The 17,292-nt window shown below is 46.3% G+C and overlaps 2 protein-coding genes across 5 annotated transcripts in view; one reads left to right on the forward strand and one right to left on the reverse strand.

The window, feature by feature from the left end:
- Nucleotides 1-3,524: 3,524 nt before the first annotated feature.
- Nucleotides 3,525-14,979, forward strand: tnfaip2a (tumor necrosis factor, alpha-induced protein 2a; the record flags this gene model as incomplete). Of its 4 annotated transcripts, none has more annotated exons than XM_084483500.1 (12): nucleotides 3,525-3,692; nucleotides 4,618-4,762; nucleotides 5,192-6,092; nucleotides 7,645-7,759; nucleotides 9,194-9,310; nucleotides 9,593-9,687; nucleotides 9,998-10,090; nucleotides 10,516-10,642; nucleotides 10,969-11,094; nucleotides 11,855-12,010; nucleotides 13,041-13,162; nucleotides 13,824-14,979. In XM_084483500.1, 11 exons carry the CDS (start codon nucleotides 4,633-4,635, stop codon nucleotides 13,984-13,986), a joined length of 2,145 nt encoding a protein of 714 aa, XP_084339626.1. In that variant the 3' UTR covers nucleotides 13,987-14,979. The 4 variants fall into 4 exon arrangements, with proteins under 4 accessions (XP_084339626.1, XP_084339627.1, XP_084339625.1 ...); XM_084483499.1 differs by lacking the exon at nucleotides 3,525-3,692 and adding an exon at nucleotides 3,709-3,856; XM_084483498.1 differs by lacking the exon at nucleotides 3,525-3,692 and adding an exon at nucleotides 3,719-3,772.
- A 147-nt stretch (nucleotides 14,980-15,126) lies between these two features.
- The window catches only part of LOC311364318 (RAC-alpha serine/threonine-protein kinase-like), a gene marked incomplete at its 5' end in the record, with an annotated part of 4,471 nt that continues 2,305 nt past the window's right edge, over nucleotides 15,127-17,292 (reverse strand). Inside the window, 4 exons of the mRNA XM_084484301.1 lie at nucleotides 15,127-15,446; nucleotides 16,390-16,492; nucleotides 16,582-16,669; nucleotides 17,154-17,292. The exon at nucleotides 17,154-17,292 is cut by the window's right edge and continues 76 nt beyond it. Of these exons, the coding sequence (XP_084340427.1) occupies nucleotides 15,367-15,446; nucleotides 16,390-16,492; nucleotides 16,582-16,669; nucleotides 17,154-17,292 (410 nt within the window). The 3' untranslated portion in view covers nucleotides 15,127-15,366. The remainder of the gene's footprint in view (nucleotides 15,447-16,389; nucleotides 16,493-16,581; nucleotides 16,670-17,153) is intronic.

A 17,292-nucleotide genomic window follows, 5' to 3' on the forward strand; every position in this document is an offset into this window, starting at 1 on the left:
TGGTGCTATGGTGGTGCTATTGTAATTTCTGATTACAATAGCACCACCCTAGCGCCGCCACTGCTGAGAGGGCTGCCTGGATCCACACCAGCCGCTGCAGACGAACACCACCGCTGACTACACGGTCACAAATGACCCAACCCTACAAGGTCACAGTTGACCCATCCCCCTGACCGTCACCCCAGCACTGAAACAAGGGTGAGGTGCTAGTAACTCACCCTAACACACACAATCACGCCAGTACCAGGCCCACAAACGTTCTCTGGCCTGGGGAAAGGACCTTAAATGACTTCCTGGGATATCCAAATGTGTGTTAGGGAATTGGTTCTCAAAGGGTACACTCTTTGTGTGGAAAGTGCTAATGTTTTTGTAGAAGTCTCATCTGTCCTCGATGCAAGATCTCATAAAGAAATTGCAACAACAACATGCACAACACTACAGGGAATATGGGAACACTGTAGGGATTATAGCTGCCATCCTCAAACTGGGCCAAAAAATCAACTCCATTGTTCCCAAGTCGGTGTTCAGCTCAGGGCAAATTAACTGAAAGTTTCCGCTCTGCAGAGTGCAGAGGTGGTTGAGCGTGCTGTGACTAGTTTCCTTTCTCTGACATTCAAGACTGCAGCTGCCATGCTTCTGACAACACCACTATACCACCCTTACTGATATTTATAGATAAAGAATTATTGGTTTATTTTTAAAAACCCATATTGGACGCGGCAAAGACCTTCAGGTGGTCCTGCTTTCCCTGTTCCGAAACAACCTTCTGTACATTTCTTTAAATGTATTCTTTATCTACGTTATCCTTGGTCAGTTAGTGACCAAGGATAAAGTTACTCTATCCTTTCCAGCAAAGGAAATGCAACTTAAGGAACAAACGTTATCTCCCTTTGAGGCTACAACACATAAGATAAAGTAACTTTATACTTGGTCTGCATTTCCTTGTACTGCTGTTGGGGCAACGGAGGGTTTCAATCAGATTCCAAGTGAACGTAAGACTAGGACTTCCTACCACCACCGCCACACCCTCTCTGCTCATTAATTACGTGTATCTGAACTCACTGTTTACATACTAAATATTGATACGATTTCCAGGTATTTGCTTAAGATAAAGGTGTACGTCATGCGCTACAATACATGTTAATGTTCTTGCCAGTAGAGAAGTGTCAAGGGAATCGTCATGACGACGCCTATGACTTGAACCTATGACTGTATAGGCTTGCTGGACGTGTACTGCTTCCCAGGGATGTCTGAACCACACAATACTCTTTGCTTCTGGTTCTCAGGCTGGTGCCCTTCCTCTGAGAATGTTAAACAGACCCTCTGTCTACACTTATTGTTCTGAACGGGGTTGCCCCATGCAGCCCAAACCTTCAACACAATGCTGAATGTTCCCTGATTTCTGCAGCTGCATGAACAAGAACAATAACAACCCTATTGCATATTGATTATGCATTAATCAATTCACCATGTGTTTATTTGTAACATTAAATCGATTTTAAAAATATATGTAGGCAAGACCATGGGATTGTGAGAACCCTTATTGTCGGAGCATCAGTTAACTTGCTTGTGCTTGCTTGTGCTAGATCTCTCAAACTTTGAAATACGGTGCCCATATTGGTCTACAAATTAAACTCACTTGGATGTGTGCAACTCAATGCAATTCTGTGACGTAATCTCGAATACAAAGTTACGTTGTTACAACCTACCCCACTACTGCTTTGTATAGCTTTGAATAAAGCGAAAAATGTTAAGTGTAAAAAAACACTTATTTCTAATAAACGTACCATTTAGCACAAATAATATTTGTTTGTGTTTCTGTGTGTCCGTGGATGCCTGTGTGTGTTTTGTGAGTGTGTGTGGACTAATAATGCGTGTCGTATAAGAGTTCTAACATTGTCAAAAGTGTGGCATGTGGTAGGCCCTGCTGGGCCCAGAACTGTACACACGTTGCTGCTTTTGGCCTTGGCCCACTTACTGCGGCGGCATAGGAGTGATGGGGGGGGGATATTCCCACTATTCACGGAGCCTGAGGTGAACAATTGTTTTAGTATATAGGCTACAACACGTGAACACTCCAAAAATAAACAAGACAACACTTTTTGTCGGGATTTATTTGTTTTTATTAGCGTGACGAGACGACCGTCACGCGCGCGCCCCATTAGGACCTACGGAAAACAATATCCCGAGATTGAGATCTCAATCATGGGATATTGCCTAATAGGCCTATCCCGAGATAGCGAACCAATCAAATTGCGGCATTTTAGGAGGTTCACGTGTAGCATATACTAAAATTGTTTCAATACACTTTGCCTGATGTGTGTGCGTTGTTATGGCCACTTTGGGTGCCTGACACATTTTACGTCACTTTAATTTTACGATCACCTTCTAGTATCAGAATCCTGCTGTTACTAAAGACTGGTCTAGAACTTTGGCAAGGGGACCTGAATTCAAATACAACCTTGTCCTCCTTTCTTCTTTCTCCGCCTTTGACCCGCTGGTCCGATGTCCCCTTCCTCTTAAAATATTTAAGGCTGCTCATCTCTGTGTGAACATTTTGATTAATGTTAGGCCTACCATTAAATCGCTTATGGACCCGAAGCTATGGCTCATACACAATCCTGGCTGATCATCAGCTATGATGGCATATAGTTAGTCAGGTTGATTTTCACTGATCTTGTAGCGAGCAAATGTTTGCATATTTCAGTTTCATAAGCTGAATATTTATGTATTTTTTAACTAAATTTTCGATCAATCCGGAAACCAGCAAACAATAAGCAATTTTATGAAATGCAATCTCCTTCCTCAAACAAATTAGGTTGAGCATGTGAACCCATACCACGGACTTGGCTGTAGTCAAGGCTACAGTTAAACAGATGAGCTCCCTGACCAGTGTTGCCAGATTGGGCGGAAAATATGTCCCAATCTGGCAACATTCCCCCCGATCCGACTACGTTAAATATATCTACAGGCCGGCAATGTGAAACATAATTTGAGATTGGAAAAAGACAAAACTTAGATTTTGAAAAGGGGGACACGTCCCCTCCACTTACAATGTCTCCCACGCCCTGTGTTATGTGAATGGGTTGAATAGCACTTTGTTGAATCGACAGATGTTATCCAAGCCAGTACTGTGTTCCCTCACAATCAGTAGGCTTAAATAGCCTAAAAACCTAAACTACATGCGACTCCATCGCCTGGAGAAAAATAAATGGTAGGCCTATGTGAGGGTGCGTCGGTGTGACGTCAGACCGGGACGACAGGAGCTACGCTTACAGCTGAACAACGAGTTAATGAGATGTTGCGTTACGCTTATGTAGGCTATACTAAACATCGACTACGTTGCGTATTATAGGTCAAATAGACCTAGTGAAGGGTGTGAGTGAAGTGAAGGGTTAAGGGGCGGGACTGGCGCTCACCGGGTAGAGCGCGTAGCCTACCATTAATTAGGCTCAGTCTCTATCTATTTTCCCTCTATCTCCCATACCTTCCTGTCTATCTCACTCTACCATATATAGCATACAAATACAACGACAAAAAAAATTAGGTGAAGGTTAAGGGGGAAAACTAGATTTGTCGATGGCCAGGGAACACGTGCCCCGGTTGCGCTCCTCCCTGTAACGTTACACCGGGAGGACAGCTCCCCCGACTGAGTGTTAGACCTAGAAATAACCGACGGACCGAATGTGAAAGTAAGTAAAAAAAGGATCCATGTAGGATGTCGCCGTTAAATTGGTCAACTGTGCGCTTCATTATAGGCGGTTGTCTTCAGGTGAGCAATCATTGATTGAAAACATCAACAAAATCGAGATATTAGATATCTTGATCTCGTGTTTCTATATCGGAGGACTTACAGGTATGTGCCTTGCTTGTTTTATGAATTGGTGGTTCCCTTAATTCCTTTTTGAGGTGGGCTACATCTTCATCGTTTAGTTTCATCACTTCAGTCCCTTTTGACAAAAGCGTGTGCTTAATAAATGTTATGTAATGTGATAGATCGTGTGGTCCCATAGGCGCTCGTCTACTGCAGTGGTGTTATCCTTTATTCAAATTAAATACGCACCTGAGTCAAATTCGTTAAAAACCTATATGCAATGCATATAAATACAAATAAGCTACAAATAAGCTATAAATAAGCTATAAATACAAATAAGCTACAAATATGACTAGATAGGCCTATATGTAAACAGAAAACGCACTTATCTGACCTGGTATTTTGTATGGACAGATTATATCCTTAGGGCTAAACTAAGTGTAGCCTAATTGTCTGGCTAAAGGATTAATAATCCAGAGGGGATCTCATGTTTCCCTATGTCGTCATGATCAAAATAAAAACGAATCTATTCAAGTGTGTATATTAGGCTATATAAATGAGCAATTGCGGTAAAGAAATAGCATTATAATAGGCCTACATTATTTAAAGGGTGAGATAACTGCGACATCAACAGTTCAATATTTGCTTTGGAAAGTCAGGCTTTTGTGGCCTGAAGAGCTGTCTGCTTGACTTGCTTTGGGCTTCAATTATAACCGCTAGTAAAAAGTTACCCAAATTAAGAAGTGGAAAATGATGACAGAGTAAAAGTAGTTAGTTGTACTTTCCGCCCTGCTGTTCACTAGACAACTGCGGCGAGGATGGAGGGGACCCCGGACAAGCCTAAAGCCCCCCGCAGGAAATACCGCATCAAACTCCCGCAGTTAGCGCAGTTGGCGCGTCCGAAGTTCAAACCAAAACGAAGCACCGAGCAGAGCGACTCTTTACCCGGTAAGATAAACAAATAAATTAACGCTTTCGTCATTTTTGAAAGGCCTATGACTCCAAACAATCCTGCCCTTGTTACTTATCCCATGATAGGCAACAACCCACCCACAGCCACCCTCAGCGCCAATTTTAGAAAGGCAATTCCCATTTTAAAGACACCGATTTACAATTTCCTAAGGCAAATACTCTCAGTTAGAATCTATAAGGTTTTGATTATCTCACACTAAACATTTAATCAATGGTACAATTAATTAATTAATGAATTAACAATACAAATAATAATAATCATATTAATAGAAACCAAAATAATGTGTCAAGTAAATCGCTCTTCATTAAATGTCGGTTAATCCAATCTCTGAATCATCACATTTAATGGAGGTATTGTATGTGTGTGGATCTTTGTTGGTGCTGAATGCACAAACCCGTTGATAGTAACCGCTCCAGAGACACCTTTGACCTTCGGGGAGCTGTTGGATCAGAATTCCCTAGCGGAGGCCAGCAGAGTGCTGATCTACCGCGAGGACCAGCTCTTCCGTCGGGGGTTAGCAGAACCAGACCCCGGGTCCCTCCAGCTGGCCCCAGGCTCTCATGGAGGTAGTGGTGGTGGTGGTGAGGAAGAGAAGGGTGAAGATGACGAAGATGCTCTACAGAAGGACCTGGAGGCTCTGATGTTTCACGTGTGGATGGTCATCCACAGCATCTTCCCCTCCCCTAGCTCCAACTCCTCCTCCTCCTCCTCCTCCTCCTCCTCCTCCGCCTCCTCCTCCGCTTCCTCCTCCTCCTCCACCTCCTCCCCCTCCTCCCCGGATGACCTGAGCCTCCTGCAGAGTGCAGTGAGCGTCATCCAGCAACAGGAGGCGCAAGACAAATGCTGGGAGGAGCAGCAGAAGAAAGAGGAGCGTGGTGGTGGTGGTAGTGCTGTGGGCGGAGGTGGCGGTGGAGGAGGAGGAGGAGGAGGAGGAGGAGGAGGAGGTGGGGTGAACCTTCCTGTCTGGCGCCCGGTAGAGTGTCTTAAGACTCACAGGGAGCTGCTGGCGGCCATGGTGGAATCTCGGCTGAACAGCGCCGCCCCGGTGGACAGCGGCGTGGCGAACAGCCTGTCCAGCGAGGCCAAGAAGGAGCTGTGCGGCCTGGGGAAGAGGCTGAAGGAGGACCTGCTGGTGGTGGCCAGGAAGGTGTCCCTCTGCTACCCCGCAGAGTGGGGCGTCCCCAAGCTCTACGCCGGCCTGTACCACCGCGGTTTCGCCAGCCGGCTGTCCGCGCTGGCCCGCACCCCGCTGGGGGCGGAGGACTGCAGCTACCTGCTCTCCTGGGTCAATGACTACTACCCCAAGTGAGTCCTGTTGGCCGAGGTCTCGTCCTGGTCCTAAAGGCCCCGCTATGCTTAAACCTGCGCCATGTGAATAGTAGCTTGAGCTATAGCGACAGTAGCGACAAGTAAATCCAGCATTTCATATAATATATGGGTATAACATTTCCCCACAGTGTGGGAGGGGGGTTATAGTGGACCCGAATATAATGATAAGTAGAGAATGTGTGTGCACATTTTATTCTGGAGAAACCTTCTAGATAAGTTATTTTTTAATTGCAGCAGAAAGGGAACATGTGCAGACCTGTGGAGACCACTAAATCGCCCCCTATTAGTACTTTGATATGCACACGTTAGTTTGCTTACAATGAATTCAATGAATAGTCTCTGAGTGAGGTGTTTAGAGGTAAGGTCCAGCTTAGAACTATCTTAAAAAATCAAGCCCTGCCTCTCTTTCTATGCCCCTGAAGAAGTTGTTTTTGTCTTCTCCCATCTTGATGGCTGCTGCACCCTGTTTACTGGAAAGATGCACTTTTCCCTTTCTGGCCTGCAGCTGACAAGCTGCAGGCCAGCTGCCGCAGTCGGCTGCAGTGCCAATGACCGGCCTTTCAAACAGAAAGCACATTTCTCATTGGTTGGCCTCTCCATTGGCTTGCAGTACAACATTCTCTACATTGCTGATCTCTTATGTCCTCTCCCCAGCTCTAAACCCCTCTGTTTACTGATCTAATGCTACTGTCTGTTCCCCACCCCAGCTCTAGACCCCTCAGCTGATCTAATGCTACTGTCTGTTCCCCACCCCAGCTCTAGACCCCTCAGCTGATCTAATGCTACTGTCTGTTCCCCACCCCCGCTCTAGACCCCTCAGGTCGACCGATCAAAAGCTACTGTCTGTTACAGGGTTGAGATCATCTGTTTTTGTTTGTTTGCTGCTATGCACACTGTGAATTTGTACTAAGATTCAGATCAATGCTGGGTTGACCAAAGTACTGCTGTTTGACACAAACACAAACTAAATAAGTCAGCTCTATTACTCATTTTCAGTCCTGAAGCCGTCTGGGAGAACAGAGTGTGAACACCGAACATGCCTTTTGTTATGCCTTTGGTCAACCAGCTGTTTCATGTTGAAAATGGAGATGAAGTGAAGCTCTTATCTTTTGGTTCACGTGCAGAAAGAATACACAATGACGTTTTTATGTTTAAGGTGTTGTCATGACAACAAAGTATATTGAAGCCGTCTGGGAGAACAGAGTGTGAACACCGAACATGCCTTTTGTTATGCCTTTGGTCAACCAGCTGTTTCATGTTGAAAATGGAGATGAAGTGAAGCTCTTATCTTTTGGTTCACGTGCAGAAAGAATACACAATGACGTTTTTATGTTTAAGGTGTTGTCATGACAACAAAGTATATTGATACATTTTCTGGGTATCATTACTGCATTACGCTCTGGGAATACATCAAATCGCTGAACCGACCTAAGGTGTTGACATGACAGCTGATGAATGGAATGATGGCCTTAAACACAAGATGGGTGTATTAGTGTAAACCGCATTGTGGTCCTTCTATTTGGTCCAGGGTGATCTTGAAGCACGAGGAGCTGCAGTCTGTCTTCACCAGTGCTGAACTGGGAGCTCTGGTCCCTCAGGAGGAGCTGAACCAGTTGGAGGACCAGTACCTCGCCCATAAAGAGGTTAACACTGTAGTTTCGTAGCGTGGGTAGTGTAACCGTCAACATGGGAAGTTCCCTTTAGTGTGGGTTGTGTAACAGTCAAATGGGAAGTTCTCTTTAGAAGCTGGAACACTGCCATGGCATCAACTTGGGACGTCTGGGGACAGCCATCTCACAGATTTTGTTAACCTCTTTTATAATGACAGAATTTCCTATCCTAAATCCCCAGTTTCCGCGGTCTACCGGGGTCAGCCCTATGTTCCCACATTTCAAAGGATTTTTTTTCACTGACAATTTGTCAGTGAATGTTCCCTCAGCCCTATGTTCCCACATTTCAAAGGATTTTTTTTCACTGACAATTTGTCAGTGAATGTTCCCTCAGCCCTATGTTCCCACATTTCTAAGATTTTTCTTATTTCTAATATTTTTCTCAAAAGGAAAGCCTACGGTCCCACATTTCTAGGACACTTTCAAAATTAGGTCTTGTGTTCCTTATGTTTCTATCCTCTAAGTAGATTTTTTGGAAACACTTAATAGTAAACAAATGAGTCATTTTTTCCCACAATATTTGGTGAAAAGCATAGCAGACAGGGTAAGGGTTAGGATTAGGGTTAGGGCTAACCCTAGCTCAATTCCGACAAGATGTTGTGGCTCAAGTGAGGCAGGATCCAACGGTGCCAGTGAAATGTGGGAACATAGGGCTGTGAGAACGGGGTCATCCCAATGTTCCCCGGGTCCTATGTTCCCCGCTTTGAATGTGACCGGGGAGCGAATGTGTTTTTCGTAGGCGGAATCTGGAAGAATCGTGAATATTAGGGTTACGGTTATGGTTATGGTTAGGGTTACTGGATATGGTTACGGTTATGGTTAGGGTTATGGTTAGGGTTAGGGTTAGGGTTAGGAGTCAGTGAGTTTGCCTGACAGGCTGCCTGTCCAATCCTAGCGCTTGAGGCGGGACTTTTTCCGGATTCTGCCTAAGAAAAACACAGTCGCGACCGGGGAACATAGGACCCGAGGAACATAAGTACGCTCCTGTGAGAACATAAGGCCTCATTTTGAAAAAACATCTTAGAAATGTGGGAACATAGGGCTGTGGGAACTTAGGGCTGTGGGAACTTAGGGCTGTGGGAACATAGGGCTGTGGGAACATAGGCACGCTCCCGGTCTACCTGTAGGCATCCTTGAGCAAGAAGCCCCCTAAGCCCTATACCTGCTCCCTAATTACCTTTATCTGAATTCACTGTTGGGTTGTGTTTTCTTTTGATGAATGCATCTGCTTAGTAACCAAACGGAGCAGTAGAGCTAGCTAAACTACCCACATTGATTAGAGTCAACATTAGCTTAGCCTACTTACATGCTAGGCAAATGTTGCAGGCTGCAACGACACTCCCACATTGGCAGGCTTCATCCCCTGCCGCCCGCTGGCATGCTAATCTAACACTGTGTGCCTCCCAGGGTAAGGTGGGGGCATGGCTTGGTTCTGCCCTGGCCAGTGAGCAGAAGAGCTGGCAGAGAGGACCTGAGAAGATGGACCTCTACTGGTTCAGCCCACTAGCTGTGGACACGCTACAGGTACCATCGCTATAGGGGTGTGTGTGTGTGTGTGTGTGTGTGTGTGTGTGTGTGTGAGCCTGAGTGTGAGTGTGAATTCAATTTGAAATTCAAAACAGCTTGAGCATGGAATGGCATGGAAAATATTTAGAATGCCAAAGCAATCCATCTTTCCTCTTTATCTATCAATCTCTCTTTAGTAGCATGTGTTGAATGTCTGTCTGTCTGTCTCTCTGTCTCTCTCTCTCTCTCTCTCTCTCTCTCTCTCTCTCTCTCTCTCTCTCTCTTGCTCTCTCTCTCTAGATAGTGGAGAGTGTTATGTGTGAGGCTCGGTTGGTCCTCAGTGACCCGAGTAAAGCCCAGCGAATCACAGCCCAGCTGCAGTCCTTCTTGACCAGGTGCCGTACCTGTGCTACATGATGTACTACACCATATCTGCCGTGTACTTGACTATACACTACCTATACTATATACTACACAATACCTATACCAGCTGCCGGTACGGGCGACAATGTACACATAGCAGAGTGATACGTACACGGCTTACTTACATGTTCGTATATCGTTTTGCTAGGAATTCGACCAATCACAAAGCATGGTCGGATCTAACTGTTGTATAATTTATAATATCAAATAGATAGTTATTATATAGTACACAATATACCCTATCATATACAGAGCTTTAGTGTAGTTCTACTGTGTATTCAGCTACAGGAAGGCTTTAGAGGACTTCACCAGGCGTAACCATGACAACGGCCCTGCGGTGGTGAAGGCCAACCTGGGCTGTATCCAGCAGCTCAGGTACAACTCCTCCCTGCTCCTCCTCCTCCTCCCTGCTGCTCCTCCTCCCTACTCCCCATTACTCCTCCTCCCCATTCCTCCTCCTTACTCCTGAAGTTCATGTACAACTCCTCACTGCTCCACCTACTTATTTTCCCTACACCTGTCTTCTCCCTGCTCTTCCACCTCCTTCTCCTTCCTCCTCCTCCTCCTCCTCCATACTCCTTCAGGTCAGGTACAACTTTTTTCTACTCCTCTTTATCCCAACACTCCTACCTCTTCTTAACTCCTCTATCTTCCTCTCCTCATCGTCCAATCTCCTCCACCTCCCCCCCCTTCCTCTTTCTGATCATGACTCCTCCTTACTCCTGCCCCCTCTTCTCCCTCCCTGCTCCTCCTCTACCGGGCTGAAAGGAAGTTGTGATGTGATGTTTGTCACTTGATAGGAGCTTCTTGGAGAAGCAGGACAACGCCCTGTCAGGTGACCAGGGGGCGGGGCTGCAGAGCAGCGTGAAGGCCCTGGAGGACTGGGGGTACAGCGTCCTCACCGGCCCCATACACCTGGAGATAAAGGTTACACACCTACCTACCTACCTCTATTCACCGGCCCCATACACCTGGAGACAAAGGTTACACACCTACCTACCTACCTCTATTCACCGGCCCCATACACCTGGAGACAAAGGTTACACACCTACCTACCTACCTACCTCTATTCACCGGCCCCATACACCTGGAGATAAAGGTTACACACCTACCTACCTACCTCTATTCACCGGCCCCATACACCTGAAGATAAAGGTTACACACCTACCTACCTCTCTTCCTCTTAACCTGGCCCAGGTTTCTCATCTATCTATCTATTCAGCAGTCTGACTTCCTGTCCGTCTGTCTCTCAGCCCCAGTACAGACTCCTATGGTCGGGTCCCTGGCTGGCCACGGCCGGGAGTGTTCTGGACGGACTGCTGGAGGCTCTGGACAGACAGCTCCAACTCCACACTGACCTGAAGCCGGCCTGCCTGAAGGTAAGACAGGCATCCGGCCGGCTGTCTGTCTGTCTTTCTCTCAGAGGGTCTGACTACCTGTCTACCTATCTACAGCTTGTTCAGAATGCTGCTGCTAGAGTTCTAACAAAGACCAAAAAATGTCAACATATTACACCAATTCTTAAATCGTTACATTGGCTCCCTGTATGTCAGAGAATTGATTTTAAAATCATGTTGCGAACCTATAAATCCATACATGGTTTAGGGCCAAAATAGTTAACTGATATGCTTCCACTACATAAGCCTTCTAGGCCACTAAGATTCTCTGAGACCAATCTGTTAAGTATCCCCAGAGTCAACACAAAACATGGGGAAGCAGGATTTAGTTACTATGCAACAAATAGCTGGAATAAACTCCCTGAGGATTTAAGACTTGCCCCAACTCTGACAGCTTTTAAAACAAGACTGAAGACTTTTATGTTTGCTTTAGCTTTCTGCTAAATCTTAAATCTACAATGCTTCTATTTTTTATTTTATTAGTAACTTTGCCTTTATTTTCTCACTTTCTAAAATGTTATTTATTTATTATTATTTTTCTTAAACTTTGCCTTTATTTTCTATCTATTTTACTTTTACTTATCTATTATTTTCTTTTATTGTATGACAATGTTCATATGTGAAGCACTAGTGCTATATAAATAAAGTTGCCTTGCCTTGCCTACCTGGCTGTTTATTAATGAGCCCAACAGGTTGAAAATCGACGTCTCAGGTGTGTGCGGGTGCGTCTCCTCGTTGGTAGGTCCTCCTTGGAAAGCTCCACGAGGAGGTGCTGGTGGAGTACGTGAAGAGGCTGATGAAGGGGAAGGTGATGATGAGGAGCAGCGAAGAGCAGGAGGAGGCGGCCAAGCTGCTCTGTGACCATGGCGACAAGATACATGACTTCTTCACCGAGGAGGTGGGGGACACACACAACCACACACACAGCCACATAGGGCTGAATCCTCGGCTCACTCCTGCAGTTGTAGTGGTCGTACTACAACCACTACGACGACTATGACTGCAGTATAGAGTATTTTCCAAAAGCACTTCTGGCCGTACCGCACCGTACCGCACCTATTTTTTTGCTGTGCCGAACCACGCCCACGATGGACCATCTCCGAGGTCGCACCTCAGTGAGCCCCCCCCCTCGCCTCCAACTGGGCTGCAGTGACTTCAGCCCGTGGCTGTTTTGAGCGAGAAGTTGACTCTAAAATTGGTAGGTAGGAATATAGACATAGGAATATATGTAGGAATATAGACGTAGAAGAATTGTAGGAATATAGCAAAAACTACAATAAACTGTGCGTCCACGTGTATGAGACGCATCTTCATGCTTCATGGCTAAAGTTGTCAACAGCGTGATTCTTTATTATTCGTTAGTTCCTATAATTATGTAAGCCTAATTAAAAAGGATAATGAAGGTTTAATAGAAGCGCACCGCAGTGAATTTAGTTTGACGATATTCTCTTGCAAAACTAAATAGCTTGTTGAAACAGGACAGATTTCTTTCAGATAAGTCTCGGCCTAAAGACTGGACATTCGACAATATTTCACACTCTTAGAGCACTGATCGCATCAATATTCAATGTGTTATTTTGCTATTATCAAGGACATCATCGCGGAACTATGTGTGTACATTGTCCAATGTATAAACAGGACTCATCTGAAATAAATCGGTTCTCAATCAGCCTTTGAGACCATGAAGCCAAAAGGGGAATATTGAATGTCAAACTGAATTCATCATAGCGGATATCAATGTGTGTGTCACCGTCCTTCTGACACAACCCAAACATAAAGTCGGAGGCCCTGCGGTAATGGAAATGCAAATCCCAACCACCTTGGGCTGCCACGCCCAGTTGAACAGTGGCGGGCCGGGCCAGTGTATTATAGTGGAACAACACCAGTACAGTACTACATGAATGCTACAGTGCTGCTGTGTGTCTTAGGGCTCCCCCAGGGCGGAACTCCTCCCACTCCTCTCCAGAATAGCAGAGGTGCTCCGCCTTCAGGAAAGAGAGAGTCTGCAGCTGGAGGTGGCTACCATGGCGATGCATTACCCTGACCTCAGGTAACCTCTAACCTCTGAACCTGGCAACACTCTGCCCTTAGCTCAGATAACCTCTGACCTTAGGTTACCCTCTAACCTCTGAACCTGGCAACACTCTGCCCTGAGCTCAGATAACCTCTGACCTCAGGTAACGCCTGACCTTTACTCTGACCCCTACACCCTTACCTTCACACCTAATGCCTCTATGGTGAAAACCATATCTGAACTTCAACCACCTTACTGTGTCTGGTACATGCTTTTACATGCTCGACTGCTCTTTAGAAATGGAGCATGATGTTTACATAACTCATTACTAGGCGGTGGTTAACTGAGACGTTTCCCTTCATAATCCTTTGTGATAGTCCTATTATGAACAGACTCTGGTTGTCATGGTAACAAGGTGAGGTCAACTGGGGCGTGTCTCTCCAAGTGTGTGTGTGAGAGAGAGAGACAGATACAGAGATGGGTAGAGAGCGTGCGAGAGAGAGAGAGAGAGAGGGGTGGTGGAGTTAGAGAAAGAGAGCGAGAGATATAAGGTGTGTCTCTCAGCTTGAGTTTCAGCACACTATTCAGAAGCAAAAGTATGAGAAAATACTTCACATGCCATGCAGCTGATTTTAATCCACTCAGGATTTTATCGCTGTATGTCTAAAGATCCACCGATACGTTCTTCTCTCTGCAGGAGCAGTCATGTCGCTGCTCTCATGTCAATCAAATACAACCTCTTGGCTGCCGACGCCCGCATCATCAAAAAGAGCATACAGGACACCCGCCCCCTGCAGCCCTCAGCCAATCACATCGCGTTCTTCTCCCGAGTGCCTGTCAAGTGGATCAACAGGATTTAACCATGACAACAAACACAGCAAACCCTACCAATCGCTGCACTTAAACCACTTCCTCCCTGGAACTGCTGTATATTGTTAAATGTTAGTGTTAGTGTAGCGTTTCCTCTGTTGAGGTTGACCACTGATCAGTACTCACATGGCGTTAGGAATAAGCGCTACGGCATATTAAACATTGCGTGTTGTGCATGTAGTTGTGTTCTGAGTCCACTATTTACACCCTGGACCAGCAAGTACGTTCAAAATGTCAATCACTTCAATAATGACACGTCAAAGGTCGTTCAACTCTTGTTTATTTGGAACACAATATACAGTTCAAGTGGGAACACTGTGACTATTGGCAGCAATGATCATTTCGGTTCATCTGGTTTTCATTATCCATATCCAACCACGAGCAGTAATCAGTAATGTCCCAACTGTCAACAGTCGTTTACACTCACACCACAGTTCCCCCGCGTTAAAGGGCAAGTCCGCCTTAGCGCTACAGTATTTATATCACAGGATCGCGCCAGGTTAGGCCATGGCATTAAAGGGGTATTTCCTCTCTGAATTATGGCTGTGATATGTAGGTCTTTTACAGACGCTTACAGACATTTACAGACACACTGAAGGCGGAGTCAACCATGCAAGGCGACAGCCGGCTCGTCAGGAGCAGTCAGGGTTAAGTGTCTTGCTCAGGGACACATCGACACTAGGAGGAGCCAGGGATCGAACTAGCAACCTTCCGGTTACAAGTCAACCTGCTCTACCTCCTGGGCTAAGCCGACCCGGTCATTGCAGACTTTGATATGTATTGGGTTTATTATCTTTGTATTTATCTTTTCTTTTATGATATGTTATTCAGGTCAGGGTTGGACAAAGAGGTAGGAGAAGGACAGTGTTTTTCCCAGGGTTACAGGCCTGTATCATAGTCGTGTTTGTATTGATATAATGTTTTTCTTCGTGTACAATGTTTGTGAGATATGCTAAAGCCTTTTAAATAAACAGAAAATGCAACTTCAACGCCTGCTCAACCTTGATTGACCGCCTGACTACGGTACCCTAAGACAGCTATATATTTGTACATATATGATTAACCTGTACCTGAATCCAGCCAGGATAAAATCGTTAATAGCAGACCATGTGTGTGGAGTGCCTCAAATAGGAACACCATTCGTAACCTGATGATTCAAAATGTAATTTAATCATGAAACAACCTTGATTTGAGTATGAAAAACATTTTATTACCAATATCAAACTGGACTGCCTGAACTAAAGTCGACCACGCCACACGTACAGTAGGACCACACGACGATTACAACCACATCAAGCCTTGGCACGGATACGTGACGTCATCACCTCGCAGATACGTGTCGTCATCACACGTGATGGGTGCTGTTGGCGCTAGGACGTCCCACTGGCCGTGTAGGAGAAGTGGGGGAAGCTGGGCCCGTCGTCTCCGTCCAACGTCTCCAACACTTGGTCTGGTGGACGGCAGCAGTGAACCCCAACAGGACACTCAGTGCTTCATAGTGCCAATGCTGACCATGTGTCGGTCAGCTACAGGTAAATGGTAAATGGACTGCTTTCATACAGCGCTTTTCTAACCAGTGGCCACTCAAAGCGCTTCACAATATTGCCTAACATTCACACATTCATGCATGCATTCACACACCGACGGCGGAGTCAGCCATGCAAGGCGCCAGCTGGTCAGGAGCAGTTAGGGTTAAGTGTCTTGCTGAGGGACACCTCGGCAAGAAGGAGCCAGGGATCGAACTAGCAACCTTCCGGTTACTAGCCAACCCGCTCAACCTCCTGAGCCACATGCCACCCCAGTTGAGCAATAGGAAGAAAGGACAACGGAGAACCACACTCAACACTCCCTGGGGATATACAGTGTATACTATTACAGCGGTAGTGTTATGCACCAACCACTTGGGGGAGCTGTAGGTAATGGGGTTATCGTCCCCTTTAGAGAGAGGAAGTGGGCGGATGTGGTGTGTCCTCATGACGACGTGGACTCAAGATGTTCCACTATTCAAAAGAGAGAGAGCGAGAGTGTCAAGAGAGAGAGAGAGGGAGGGAGAGAGACAGAGAAGGAGAGGAGAAGAAGAGAGGAAGGCCCTGTCCCAATTCTCCCCCCTCCCCTAGATTTGAACCCTAACCCTAAATTTTGCGCGTTCCCGCGAAGGGGTAGGGTGTCCCAATACTTAAGGGAGCAAGGGGGACTGCCTATTTACCCTTAAAATCATCCATTGAATGCTAGCCAGCTCAGTAGCTGACTTGCAGCTAAGGGCACTCAAAGCAAGTGTTCTTGTTAAGGGGAGAGAAATGGGATTGGGCCGAAGAGAAGGAGAGAGGGAGAGAAGGAGAGAGGGATAGAAGGAGAGAGAGGGAGAGGGAGAGTAGGGGAGGGTGTGTATGTACCGTGTCCGGGTGGGGTGATGGTTATGGCCTGACCGGTAAACTCCACGTCAAAGTAGCGCGTGTCCATCTCTGAGGTCACCTGGGGCTTGAAGGGCGGAGTCAGCTGGTGGAAGAGGGTGGGGTTATGCAAATGAGGTGTGATGTTCCTTCCCTGACATTCTTGATGAGCTGTGATGGATGTTCTCTCCATACCTTCTTGAGAAGGACCTCCTCCCACCGGACCCCCGTGAAGAACTGGTGCTTCATGACCTCCTTGGCGTCCCCCGGACCACCGCCCAGCCTGAGGTCAGAGCAGGGTCAAAGGTCACCCCGGGTCACCATCAAGCAACCAACTATTCTTACCAATGATCATTTATTGATGAATGATCAATCATTTAAGTCTATAGAGTTATCTAAGCACTAGCAAACGTCCATCACAACCATTACCCAACCTTTAGTCCAAAGTGATTGTGATTGATCATTTGCTTGCTCTATCTGACAAGGAGCTGTGTCTATTGATTCACTTATCAGCGTTGAACCCCTCAAACATCGACAAAGCTCAACACGGTGTCGACGGCTTCAAGCCCAAAGCACACGGAGCACGTATTTCTCCACATCTTCTTTTGTAGCGCGACACACACAAAAACTGCAACCGGACTGCTTTCACAGAGCGCAGCTGAAGAAGATGTATTTTCCTGCTTGCCTCAAATCTAACAATTTAAGTCTGTGAGGCAAAATCAAAAAAACAATATTTTGCGTGTTTGGCTAGGACCTGGCCCTCCTACCGGGCCTTGGGGTCCTTCCTCAGCAGGCCGGCCAGGAGGCCGCGGGCGGCCTGGCTCAGTGTGGAGGGGAGGCGGATCTCCTCGGTCAGGATGAGGGAGAACAGCGCCTCGTGGTCGTGGCTGTAGAAGGGCAGCCGGC

The sequence above is a fragment of the Micromesistius poutassou genome (genome assembly GCF_964030765.1).
Source record: "Micromesistius poutassou genome assembly, chromosome: 19".
NCBI lineage: Eukaryota > Metazoa > Chordata > Actinopteri > Gadiformes > Gadidae > Micromesistius > Micromesistius poutassou.